General features: G+C 36.2%; 1 protein-coding gene and 1 long non-coding RNA gene across 8 annotated transcripts in view; one reads left to right on the forward strand and one right to left on the reverse strand.

Moving 5' to 3' along the window:
- Nucleotides 1–13511, forward strand: part of LOC142826461 (uncharacterized) — a 45686-nt gene that overhangs the window by 17772 nt on the left and 14403 nt on the right. The window contains exon 3 of one of the 2 annotated variants that reach the window (XR_012900596.1): nucleotides 13282–13349. This is a non-coding gene — a long non-coding RNA (uncharacterized LOC142826461). Of the gene's footprint in view, nucleotides 1–13281; nucleotides 13478–13511 lie in introns of those variants that run through there. The other variant, XR_012900595.1, reaches the window with a different exon arrangement.
- Nucleotides 1–13511, reverse strand: part of ATP11A (ATPase phospholipid transporting 11A) — a 235335-nt gene that overhangs the window by 5373 nt on the left and 216451 nt on the right. For 3 of the 6 annotated variants that reach the window (XM_006138951.3, XM_025179410.2, XM_025179411.2), the window contains exons 26-28: nucleotides 12961–13026; nucleotides 11690–11793; nucleotides 5494–5659 (exon numbers count right to left, since the gene is read on the reverse strand). In XM_006138951.3, coding sequence (XP_006139013.2) covers nucleotides 5494–5659; nucleotides 11690–11793; nucleotides 12961–13026 — 336 coding nt within the window. The other 3 variants (XM_025179412.2, XM_025179413.2, XM_075918444.1) reach the window with 2 other exon arrangements.

Raw genomic sequence — 13511 nt, forward strand, 5'->3', positions numbered from 1 at the left:
TTATAAATATGAAAGCAATTTTTATACAATACTTAATCTCTTAAACCCAAACCTCCTCAGTGGGACTCCTTGTGAGTGTATGGATCCATGCAGGCAGATTGCTTAGCAGGATTGGGGCTTTGTAGTGTTATGTGTCTGAGACAAAAAGACCTTACCCGTGATACAAAAACTTGAATTTCTAAGAAAATGGTAACGAATGATAATATATATCAAAATTGGGAAAGTATAGCAAAAACTCTGGAGGAAACAGTTTTACTTTAAATAGCACAGCACACCAACAGAAATGACTTCAAACTGGCAACATGTGCAATACTGTTACCTAGCATTGATCTAATTATGCCTCGGAAGCTGAAAGAGTTCCTTCAAGAAGTGGCCCATCGCTGTTCGCCAGTGCATTTAGAGTTGTTTTATGTTTCATACTCTTCTGCAAGGATGAGGAAAAACACTGAGACTACTGCTGAATACATGAGCGAAATGAGTGAATTTCTCAAGTTGAAAAGAATAAAAATCTAACTACTGTATCAAGGTAACTGAGAGCAATAAATTTTCCAAAATAGTTTTTTTAAAAGTTAGGTTTAAAACAAAATGTATATTCCCAATCCTGAGGCTAATTCTGTACTGTCGTACTGTCCACTCAGACTGGCTTTATTCCCATTTTGAACTTCACTGATAGAATTCTAATCACTCTTACAGGGATATATGCAGTGTACCATAACTAACAAGTAATGGGTACGTGTTCTGCTGCACTCTTTTGATTACTTTACTAATTATAGTAGAAGTTCTTTATATGAACAAACAATTTCCTTATGACATGATCAAGTGATATGAGAGCACAGTTCCTATAAGGATGTCAAAACTTCCCTGGAACAAAGCAAGTAGCTATGTTAGTAAATGTTTATTTATGAATAGAAAAAGATGTTGTCACAGATATTTTTGGTAAAAGACACAAATGGGTCATGAGCAATGAAGAAAGATTCATAGAAGCTTACGTCCTCTCTATGACTTTTACTAAAAATTAGGGCAGTCAATTAATCAGTTAGCTCAGTGCTATTAGCTTGATTAAATATATCACAATAAAGCAAAGTTTTAAACTTTAAACAACAAAATACTAATTCAAAAATATTTAATACATTTCATGTTTTTCTGTATTTTCAAATATATTGATTAAAATTACAACACAGAATACAAAGTGTTCACTTCTCACTTTATATTTTTATTACAAATATTTGCACTATAAAAATAAAATAAATAGCATTTCAACTTATACATGTACAATCTCTTTATTGTGAAATTGAAACTTAAAAATGCAGATTTTATTTTGTTACATAACAAAATTCAAAAATAAAACAACGTAAAACTTTAGAGCCTACGAGTTCACTTAATCCTACTTCTTGTTGAGCCAATAACTAGGAGGAATAAGTTTGTTTAGATTTGTGGGAGTTAAGGCTGTCCACTTCTTATTTACAATGTCATCTGAAAGTGAGAACAGATGTTTCACATGGCACTTTGATAGCTGGCACAGCAAGTATTTATGTGCCATATGTTGAACATGTGTATGCCTCTTCATGCTTTGCCCAGCATTCCAGAAGACGTACTCCCATGTTGATGATGCTCATTAAGAAAATGTGATAATTAAATTTGTGATTGAACTCCTTGGAGATGAATTATATGTCTCATGTTGTGTGTTTTACCCACATTTGGCGATATATTTCACATTACAGCAGTCTTGAACGATGATCCCGCATGTGTTGTTCATTTTAAGAACTCTTTCACTGCAGATTTGAAACAAAATCCAAAATCTGAGCGGGGCAGAATATGGAGCATGCTTTCAGAAGTCTTAGCAACTCTCCGATGCAGAAAACTATAGAACCTGAACCATCAAAAAAGAAAATCAATCTTCTGCTGGTTGGCATCTGACTCAGATGATGGAAATAAACAATGTGTTGGTCTGCACTGCTTTAGATTGTTATCAGATAGAACCAATGTCCTCTGGAATGGTGGTTGAAGCATGCAGGGACATGAACGATTAGCATATCTGGCACATATATACCTGCAGTGAAGGCTACCAAAATGCCATGTGAATACCTGTTCTCACTTTCAGATGACATTGTATATAAGAACTGGGCAGCAATAAGTCCTGCTTATGTAAATACATTTGTTTCTCTTGGCTATTGGCTGAACAAGAAGTAGGACTGAGTGGGATTGTAGGTGCTAAAGTTTTACATCTTTGAGTCCTGTTATGTAACAAAAAACGAGTTAAGTTGTACTTTCATGATAAAGAGATTTCACTACAGGACTTACTTGAAACTGAAATATACTATTTCTTTTGTTATGTTTACAGTGCAAATATTTTGACTAAAAATAATATAAAGTGAGCAGTGTTCACTTTGTATTCTGTGTTGTAATTGAAATACATTTGAAAATGCAAATATACATCCAAACATTAAATAGCATATATAAATAGCATTCTAATTAAATGCGTAATTAATCATGCTTTTAAATAAGAATTTTTTAATCGCTTGACAGCCCTACTACAAATATCTGTGACAAAATGGGGAACTGTGGAGTCTAACTGCAATTATTGAAAAGTGTTTGCAGGTTTTCGCATGAAATTACTCACAGCAACAGATTCCTCCAAAGCTTTTGCAGAATTATTGATTAGTTTATTCCAATAAGGAACATTAGTTTGCATATACAACACTGAAAGCCCTCTGAAATTGAACTTTAAATTGTGTCAGTCTTTCAAATTAATTATACATACATATGTATGTATGTATATAAAAATTGATAATGGATGGTAAGTAGCTGTTCACCACACACAAATATCTCGAGATAAGAAATACAAAGATCTGTACAGCCAGAATTGGTTCAGTGTATTTTCAGTATTTGCAGAAGCCCACTGAATGATAAGAAGGCTTTATTATATTAAGGGATGCAAAAACTAAAAATCACTGTTTCAGCAACTAGTTCAAACCAAATTCTAGCATATTTAGAAGACAATTTTAGCCAAAAATGTGAACATGAAAATTTATTTCAGATAGATCCTCCCTGTGAAATATACAGTCACTCACTTTAAAATGACCACACTTTTTAGAAAGGAAGAAATTATATTTATTATATTGGTCAGTCAGAAAATACGAATAAGAAATTTGCAATAGGGACGGGCCCTGCTGAATTCAGTGAGAGTTTTGCTCTTAACTCTAATTTGGACATGATTTCACCTTCAATAGAAGGGCATCTTTCACTAGTCTATTTCCTACATTTTTGTCAATTTAAATATTTTGAATTCAACAATTATATCTAATGTTACGGTTTTTTTTCTTTCTTTCTAGAAAGCTGCATAAGATTTCATCAAATGAATACAAGGAAAATTTCCTTTAGAAATGGAAACATGATTGCTGGAAATAATGCCTGTAGAACAAAAGATCAGAACTGAGCATTATTTCCCAATGTAGTGGAGCAGACAAGAGAGCCACTAAATGGCTTTATAGCATAATTTCTGTATTAAGCTAGAAATAATGGTAAAACCAATGTCTTGCTTAAAGGCTTTATCACTTCTTTGTGTGGTGAACAGTCAACTTAGTTACTATGCAAGCACTGCATGCATCCATCTACAGAAACATCAGTGCTTAAAAAAAGGAAGGGAACAGTCACAGATCTTTGATTCCTGAAGCAGAAATATTACTGCATAAAATACAATGACTGTACAAAAGATGACACAGATAACCATGAATGATGTTTAGACTCTTTTAGAATAAAAATAAGGAGGAAAAAATCTATTCTGAGAAGTATTTTTCTCTAATATATATTAGTTTGTGTGTGACAGAAGTGGAGACAATGATTACAGTAAACAGGCTTTGATGAGTATTAAACTTTCTACTGTCCTTTGAATGAAATGGCCAAGCATGCAGAAAGGCAGAAAAAAATCACCTTTTATTCCATTAGAAACTTAGACTGCTTGAAGTCTGAGAGAGCATAAAGATGGTGGACTGCTCAACAGAAAGGCACTGATGTTTAGTCTGATTTTCCCAGAAGATTGTAGGAAGTAACCGTGCACATCATGTATGTTTAAAGCAAGGTAGTGGTTATTTAGGCAAAAGCAGGTTGGAAGACAGATGGAAAAAGAGATAGGGAAGAAAGAAATACAAGGGATAATCTGGTTAAAAGCTAAAGATTTTCTAGTGATATTAGAGTTTATTAAAATGAACATTGCCAGCATTAAGCCCACATTTTGCCTTCCAGCTGCTTCATTAACACATAACGGCACTGAAAAATGCCAATATATCCTCCCCCTACCTCTCTTTTGATTTTTTGTTTTGTTTTATAACCCATCCTCGTTATTTCTCTTTAAAATTTTTAGCTCAAGCACAATCTGTTTAGAAGTAGAGTATTGATAGAGTGTCTGTAAGTAAGTCATATCGAAGAGCCCTATATTCAAAGATCCAAATGGAAAAAAAATCTGATCTGTGTCAAAATCTTGTTCCAATATTCTGCTATACCAACAAGCTAGGTTCTCTTATTGAAATAGGTCAGTCATAATTTTATACACACAGGGAATACAGAATATGAGATGCCTTACAAATATGAGTTTTAAGGTTGGAACTACTCTGATGGCACTGAGCCATAGCAATGTGATCTACCATCCAAACCACCAGAGTTTGGCTTTGTTCTTATTCCCGTAATGGAATTTTGCACTAGTATTATATAGTATAAACTTAAAAAACAACAGATGGTCTGGTAGCTCTTTATAGACCAACAAAACATGTAGATGGTATCATGAGCTTTCTCCAGTCATCTGAAGAAGTGGGCTGTGCCCACAAAAGCTCATGATACCATCTATATGTTTGGTTAGTCTATAAAGTGCTACCAGACCATTTGTTGTTTTTTAAGTTTATCCTGTACAGACTAACTTGGCTACCTCCTGAAGATTCATTATATAGTAGTTTATCTTGTTGGCTGATCAAAAGAATGGGGAAAGTAGAGATATGAAACTCTTATTTTTCAATGATTTGTTACAGTGTATGCTAGTGTGTTTGTAGTTTTAGATATTGTGAATATATATATCTCATACATATGATTAAAAATTCTAGAAGGAGTACTGAAAGAAGCAAAAATAAAGATAAGCTCAACTATAGATTAAAAGAGCTAACAGCTTTTGCAGGGTTAACTCTGGATTGAATAAAAAACTTGCCTTACTGCTGTTGGTTTTAATTTGTGCTTAGACAATGTCTTTACATGATCTTAAAATAATTTTAATGAACAGCCTGGAACAGTACCATCAACTAATTCTCAACAGTCTTATAATTCATGAAAATTGATCAAACAAAGCTCTCAGTGAAATTTAAACAGTGCAGAAAATGACTAACACAAACTTTTCTCTAAACATAAACATGATTTCTGTTCCCTCCATTTATTGCTTCTAAATTTCTAGGGGGCTCTAACTTTTAAGGATTCCTAGCAAATTTTGCTAAATATACGGAAAGATATTTTTACCTGGGTTCTTTCTGTTGCTGTGGGCCACAACTGTCTGCATAAAACCTTTTTGAGTACATCTGGAAGAAGGCTGACAGTTATCAGTAAAATTATACCAAGCCATGCAGGACCACTAGACAACATCTGCATGAAAACATAGTACATCCTCTGATAATTGAGAAAAGGCCTAGTGGAAAAAAGAAAAAAGAAATTAAACCTCCAGGGAACCTATAAGAAAAAACCAAGCAGTGTTAAATATAAAAACTGGAATAGTGGAGTTTTGTGTGATATGCAACCATTTCCAGTTTGCACAGAGTTCACTTTTCAGTTTGTAGGAGTTCACCCACTGGAGTTTCATTTTGTATTTCACATTCAAACAAACCAGAAAACTCAGACAAGTTTAGTTCAAATGGCCACCTTTGCCTGTCTTCATGTCAAAACCACTATAGTTTGGTACAGTATTTCAGCCTAACTTCTTCCTCCCACATTAACCGAAGAATAGATTTCAGCCTGGTCGGGGATACTCAACAGGTCTCCCTTCCTCCTCCAAAAGTTATTGACTCATCCTCAATATTGCCAATTCCAAATGTTCAGAAACATGAGTCAGGCTCCTAATGTCCCCCAAACACCTCACTTGTGATATGTTTCAACATTAGGAGAGGAAAAAAAAACGTATTTTCACATGCCTTTTGATTTTTTTCACACTCAGGGGAAGAAAACCTCTCCTCCACTTGTATGTTATCTCAAAATTCAAACCTTAAATATACTCACAAGAAAGCAGCCTTCCTGTTCACCAGTTGGAAGGAGCTCCACTTCCCTCGTCTATCTGATGGTGCATGAGGAACTCACCTTTCTATCTCCCTCCCTTCTTTGACTGAATAGGCAACAGCCTCATTCTCATTTTCTCTGTATGTGCCTGCACCCTTTCCATTCCCTACATTCACCTCCAGCCCAGATTTTACCTCTTTCTTCTCTGTCTTCTACTCATCACATTCTGCCTCTGATGTCACATTGCCCTGAATTCCTTCTCAGTCTGCCTGCTGCCTCATCTCACGCCTTCTGCACCCTCAGATTCTACATATTTCCTTGTCCAGCTCCTCAGAACACTTACTGTCTCTACTACTTGTTTTCACGAGGCATACCGGAGCGGTTGACAAAGGCTTCCCTTGTCGACCGCAGCACATCTAGACTTCCCCGCTGTGCTGATCAGCTGATCGTTGGCACAGCATGGTGGCCATTTTGATATAAATGAAGTGCGATTTTTTAAATCGCTGCTTCATTTCCCTATGTTTAGTAAACTCATCTACATGGCTCCGTTGACGGAGCCATGTAGTCTAGACATAACCCTACTGTTCTTACAGTTAGGAAGCTTCTCCATAGATTTATTCTAAATCTGGTATGCTGTAGTTTGAACCCATTACTACTTCTCCTTCCCTCTGTGGCAAGAGAGAACAGCTTTTCTCCATCTCTTTTATGGCAGCCTTCTCAGTATTTCAACTGTTATCATATCCCCCTTAATCGCCTCTTTTCCAAACAGAAATATACCCATTTCCTTCAGCCTTTGCTCATATGTCTTGCATTCCCTTTGATAGTCTTTGTTGCTCGTCTCTAGATCCTTTACTGTTTCTCTACACCACTTCTACACATTGGTGACCAAAACTGGACACAGTAGTCCAACTGAAGTCTAGTTGCCTGTGACTTGCTATAACTCTGTTAATACAACCGAAAATTGATTTGCTTTTTTTTGCAACAGAATCACATTTCTGACTCATGTTGAGATTATCATTAACTACTACACCTCATTCCCTTTCAGGAGTGCTGCTGCCAAGCCAACAATGCCCTCGTCCACATTTGTTTTTTCTGTCCTCAGTGCAGCATCTTATAGTTATCTTTTTTAATTTAATTTTGTCCTCTATTGCCTCATTCTTCAATTTAATCAAAATTCCTCTGAATTTTAGCTTTATCCTCTGATGTGTTGGCAACCCCAATCACAGTATTGCATCATCTGCAAATTTGATCAGTATGCTGTCTATTCTTACATCCAGGTTATTAACATGGAGAACCTTAGTCACAGATCCAATTCAAAAGGTAGGAACCCAGCCAATAGGAGCCTTGAGTGCATCTCTTGCAGAAATGTAAGTGGACAGGCTGCTTCCTAGAAGATTCTTTCTGACCTGAGGGAGAGGGAAGCAGACCTCCCTTCCTGTTCCCAAACTGTTATGCAAGATGCAAGCTAGCCACAGTCCCCCTCTCCATTTACAGATTGCCAAGGGGAATCAGCTGACTCACTTAGTTGAGACACCAAAAGAATAACGGCATCAGAATGTTCATGTGTTAGATAAATGACACAACCTATGAGTTAGTCAAAAGTTTACAGAATCATAGAACACTAGAACTGGAAGGGACCTTGAAAGATCATCAAGTCCAGTTCCCTGCCCTCATGGCAGGACCAAGCACTGTCTAGATCATCCCTGATAAATGTCTATTTAACCTGCTCTTAAATATCTCCAGCGATGGCAATTCCACAGTCTCCCTAGGCAATTTATTCCAGTGTTTAACCACCCTGATAGGAAGTTTTTCCAAATGTCCAACATAAAACTCCTTGTTGTTTAAGCCCATTACTTCTTGTCCAATCATCAAAGGTCAGGAGAACAATTTTTCTCCCTCTTCCGTGTAACACCTTTTTAGATATTTGAAAACCACTATCATGTTCCCTCTCAGTCTTCTCTTTTCTAAACTACACAAGCCCAATTCTATCAGTCTTTCCTCACAGGTCATGTTTTCCAGGCCTTTTTAATAATTTTTGTTGCTCTTCTTTGGACTGTCTCCAGTTTTTGACACATCTTACTTGAAATGTGGTGCCCAGAACTGGACACAGTATTCCAACTGAGGCCTAATCAGTGCAGAGTAGAGTGGAAGAAATGACTTCTCATGTCTTGCTGACAACACTCTTGTTAATGCATCCCAGAATCATGTTTGCTTTTTTTACGACAGTGTCACATTGTTGACTCATATTTAACATATGGTCCACTATGATCCCTACATCCCTTTCACCGGTACTCCTTCCTAGACAATCACTTCCCATTCTGTATATATGAAAGTCATTGTTTTTTCTTAAGTGGAGTACTCTGCATTTGTCCTTATTAAACTTCATCTTATTTACCTCAGACCATTTCTCCAGTTTGTCCAGATCATTTTGAACTTTGATCCTATCCTCCACAGCACTTGCAACCCCTCCCATCTCGGTATCATCTGCAAACTTAATAAGCATACTCTCTTTGCCATTATCTAAATTGTTGATGAAGTTATTAAACTGAACCAGTCCCAAAACAAACCCCTGGGAAATCCCTTGTTATGCCCTTCCAGCATGATTGTGAACCATTAATAACTAGTCTGAGAACGGATATCCAGCCAGTTATGCACCCACCATATAACAGCACTATCTAGGTTGTATTTCCCTAGTTTATTAATAAGGTCATGCGAGACTGTGTCAAATGCCTTACTTAAGTCTAGGTATACCACATCCACCACTTCTCCGTAATCCACAAGACTTGTTATCCTATCAAAGAAAGCTATCAGATTGGTTTGACATGATTTGTTCTCTATAAATCCATGGTGGCTGTTACCTATCATCTTCTTATCTTCCAGATGTTTGCAGATGAATTACTTAATTACTTCCTCCATTATCTTCTCTGGCACAGAAATTAGACTGACTGGGTTTCCTGGGTTGTTCTTACTTCCTTTTTTTAAATAGATGGACACTATATTTGCCCCCTTTCCAGTCTTCTGGAATCTTTCCTAACTTCCATGATTTTTAAGATGATAGCTAAATGCTCAGATATCTTCTCTATCAGCTCCTTGAGTATTTTAGGATGCATTTTATCAGGCCCTAGTGACCTGAAGACATTTAACTTCTCTAAGTAATTTTTAACTTCTAAACCAACTTCATTTCCACTAGAATTCACTATGTTGGGCATCCTGTCACCATCAACCCTCTTAGTGAAAACTGAAACAAGTTGTAAAGCACCTCTGCCATTTCCAGATTTCCTGTTATTGTTTCTCCCTCTTCACTGAGCAAAGGGCGTACTCTGTCCTTGGTCTTCCTCTTGCTTTAATATATTTGTAGAATGTTTTCTTGTTATCCTGTATGTATCTGGCTAGACTAAGCCCTGATGTACTTGAGTTACTTGCTTATATTCATCCTTTGTACTTTGACTTAGTTTCCACTTTTTATGAGACTCCCTTTTTGATTTTTAGATCATTTAAGATCTCCTGGTTAAACCAAAGTGATCTCTTGCCATTGTTCCTATCTTTCCTACACAGTAGAATAGTTTGCTTTTGGGCCCTTGATAATGTCCCTTTGAAAAACTGTCCATTGCCTTCAATTATTTTTCCTCTTAGTCTTGCTTCCCATGGAACTTTACCAACCAGCTTTGAGTTCGCTAAAGTCTACTTTTCTGAAATCCATTGTCTCTATTTTCCTGTTATCCCTTCTACCATTCTTTAGAATCATAAACATTATGATTGCGTATCATTTTATGGGGAACAGCAATCCCATGGGAACTATATGGGTGGACAATGAAAATATTTATAACATGTATGTTTATTTTCCTCACAAGTTTTAATAATTAAGTTGGTAGTTATTTTTCAGTTATATAAAACGAATGTCATGATAAAATTTAAAATGTAGATAAAACAGCCCATTTAATACAGACTGAAACTCTCTAGGCAGGCAACATCTGTGATCTGACATGAATTTAGTTTGCCAGATGTCTACTTATGGGTGTCACCAAGTTTCCCACAGTCCCATAAAGTTTGTTTACAGCTACCAGTCCTGGCTCTCAGTGTTCTGTCCTTTTATTTAGCTCTAATTTTCCCCAAATGTCTTTAAGAGCCCAGTAAGCAGTGGAGATGTTGATAATGCTGCTAACTAATATTGACCTCCCGTGGTTCAACATCAGTCAAGTCCCGAGCATGCCAGATTAGGGAGATCCAATTTATATCTATTTTAAAAATACATATTTAATCCAGAGGGCTCAAATTTACAGCCCGGAAGGCCATCTATGGCCAGAGCAATTTTGCAATCTGGCCCAGGAATCCCAGCAGCATGTTTATGTCCATAACCATTCTCCTAGCCCAGCCCCTTCCTACCACCAGCCTGACCTCTCCCCCCAATGCACTCCATCCTCTGAGAGGCACAGCCTCGGGGATTAGCAGAGAGGGGTCTGATCACTGCTGCAACTCCCCTCCAGACATTCCCTGTAATCCTCAAAGCCACATTCCTCAGGGATTGGGTGCACTGGGAGGCAAAAGAGCAGGGCAGTGTTTGGGAGACGGACACGTGTTTGGGAGACGGACACGTCCCCTCCCCAGCTGCCAGGACTCCTGAGCTAGATTGTGAAAATGCTCCAGTCATGGGTGACAGTGAGTTTGAGAGCCCTGATTTAATCTACAGCCATACGCCTTTCTACTCTGTTTGCAGGTAATACACAAAACCAAATAAGTCTTTTTACAATGTCTCCTGTTTACATCCATTTTATATTAACTAAGAAGAAAAAAATAATAAAGTATAAGAATAATTTTGCAGCATGAGTTTTCCTTTCCATTTTTCTTGCTAGTCATAGATATTAAACCTTTCCAGAGTATATTCACAAAAATACAAAAGTAAGGTAATAAAAATAGCAGCAGGTGGCACACAAATTCTGCAATCTTTTTTATTTTAAGAAAAGAAGGAAAGGAAAAACATGTATTGAAATGTTATTCACATCTGGTGAATAGAAGGAATATTTAGCTTTCATAACAAACACCTGAAATTGAACAGAATGCCTTACTTTTTAACATGAACTTATTTTCTGCAGCATGTTTATTAGCACAATAGGGCACCTCTTTAATATATACTTAAGCTTTTATTAAAAATAGAGATTTTGGTTTCTTAAAACAACAGAACAACCAGAAGTTTGGGTGTTTACTGACTTAGCTCGAGTGCTATTCCTCTTTTAGTCTTTAAGAGCATTTTACTAGTTATCAACCTAAAGAAAAGTGAAATGTTAATTAATTGCCGTGATTGACTTGGTTTAAGTTGTTAACTGGTACCATAAATTATTGTGCATAGAAAAGCTGAAATGAATTTTATCTGAAAAAAATACAGTTGAATATGTAAACTTTGTTTTATGTTTCTGAAAATTACATTTGTAATACAATTCACAGAGGTTCCTACCAGATAATTCCTCCCCAGAGGAGGGAAAAGATAATGTAGAATAACAGCGATCCCCAGATCACAAAGTGGTTTATCCATGTCCAGTAGTGTGTATCTAGTGCAAGCTGAAAGAAAACAGGTCATCTTGGTGTTTATATTGTTATTTAGAAGTGGTAAAACACTCAATGGGAGAGGAAGTACAAAGAAAGTCAGTGAACTATTTAAAGAATATGAGAACTCTATGCATAATTTTCGTGAACAAGAATACCTTTCTATTTCTACCACAGTTAAGAAAGTTCCTATGCCAAAACACTAAACTTTGAATTCTGTATTGAGATCTAGTACATGTCATAAAAAATTCTTGACTATTCATTAGGAAATTGTAACAATGAGATATTATTAACACAGTTTCAAACAACTGTTTCACCTTCCTCCCTCTTCTTCCTCTTTACAATTTTGCAATAAGTGCCCAAGTTTACATCAGTTAAAAATCTGTGTATATAATTACTGAAAATCAGAAATTATAAACTGCCTCAACCATGAAAAGAATTCTCTTCCTCCTTATTGTTAACAATAAGTACATAGTGATGCTCCTTAGTGATGTTTTATTTTTTAATTTAACAATTTAAAAAATAATTTAATTTATTTATTGGATGATAGATATGTACGTCATGAACTCCCAATGCTTCTCGCTTTTGACAGTGAAAATAAGAAAGTACTCCACCAATGAACTCAGTAAAATCAGCTATTTTAAATATCCCCACTAAAAAGTCAGGTAGAAGAAAACCAAGCGAAATATAAGCATATGTGCTCTTCTTCACTGAAATTTCCATTTCATTACATATAATATTTAAGACATCTCTATATTTAAACATAAACCAACGTTGACAGGGCATCTGAAAAGGGATACACCACCAAACCAAGCTAAAAAGCTGCACTTCCACAACAAACCACAAACAGGATCTATCTGGCAGTATATTGATAACAATGTGATATGTCAGGATCCAATTTTGGGACTCCAGTTAAATCCTTCATTCTTGAGCTGCCAATAACTCTGCACAGATTCAAACAACTTACAAAGTTTTTCATAGCTTCACATGCCAACAGCTCTAGACACGAGCAGCATCGAAAAGCACCAAAGGAAACCATGACTAATTCTCCATATGCAGGACTATAGTCAAAATATTATGTGGGGAGAGTAGATTTTAGTAAACAGGATAAGGAACAACTGGAGCTATTGATAGGGATCCTGAAAGTCTCAGTGGAGGAAATATTAATATGGAATATCTCACCTTCAATGTAACTGTAAATACTAGCACAGTAAACACCAGTGTTCCAAAGGTCCAGTTTCCAAACATCTATAAAAAAGGGTTCAAATTGATTAGAAGTAAGGTACTTCCTTGTATCACAATCTATTTAGAACTATTTTGGGTATACATTTATTTTGCTTGCATGCACATATTCAGATGGAACACCAGCAGAATTCATATAATCAGAACAGTGTGTCCAAAGCTCATTGCTAGTTTGTATAAAGAAAAACTGTAGCACAGTTAAGTGTGTCATTGTACTATTTTCCTTGAGAACTCTGATGATATCTTTAGTCTCCTCAACAGGCATCTTCTTTCTAACCACACTTCGCATCAGTTCTTGGAATCACATGTCTTCATGGTGAATGCATCAGGTTGGTAACAGGACAAGTAAGAATGCGATATGCATAGTAGAAAATTAGATATGTATAAAATTTACTGATTTTTGTAAATGCCTTTGAGTAACCGATAATTGATTTCCCCCCTTTTATTCCTTATTACATGCACCTTGAAATAAAATTGTCTGAGCTACCCTA

This window comes from Pelodiscus sinensis, chromosome 1 (genome assembly GCF_049634645.1).
Source record: "Pelodiscus sinensis isolate JC-2024 chromosome 1, ASM4963464v1, whole genome shotgun sequence".
In the NCBI taxonomy this organism is placed as follows: Eukaryota; Metazoa; Chordata; order Testudines; family Trionychidae; genus Pelodiscus; species Pelodiscus sinensis.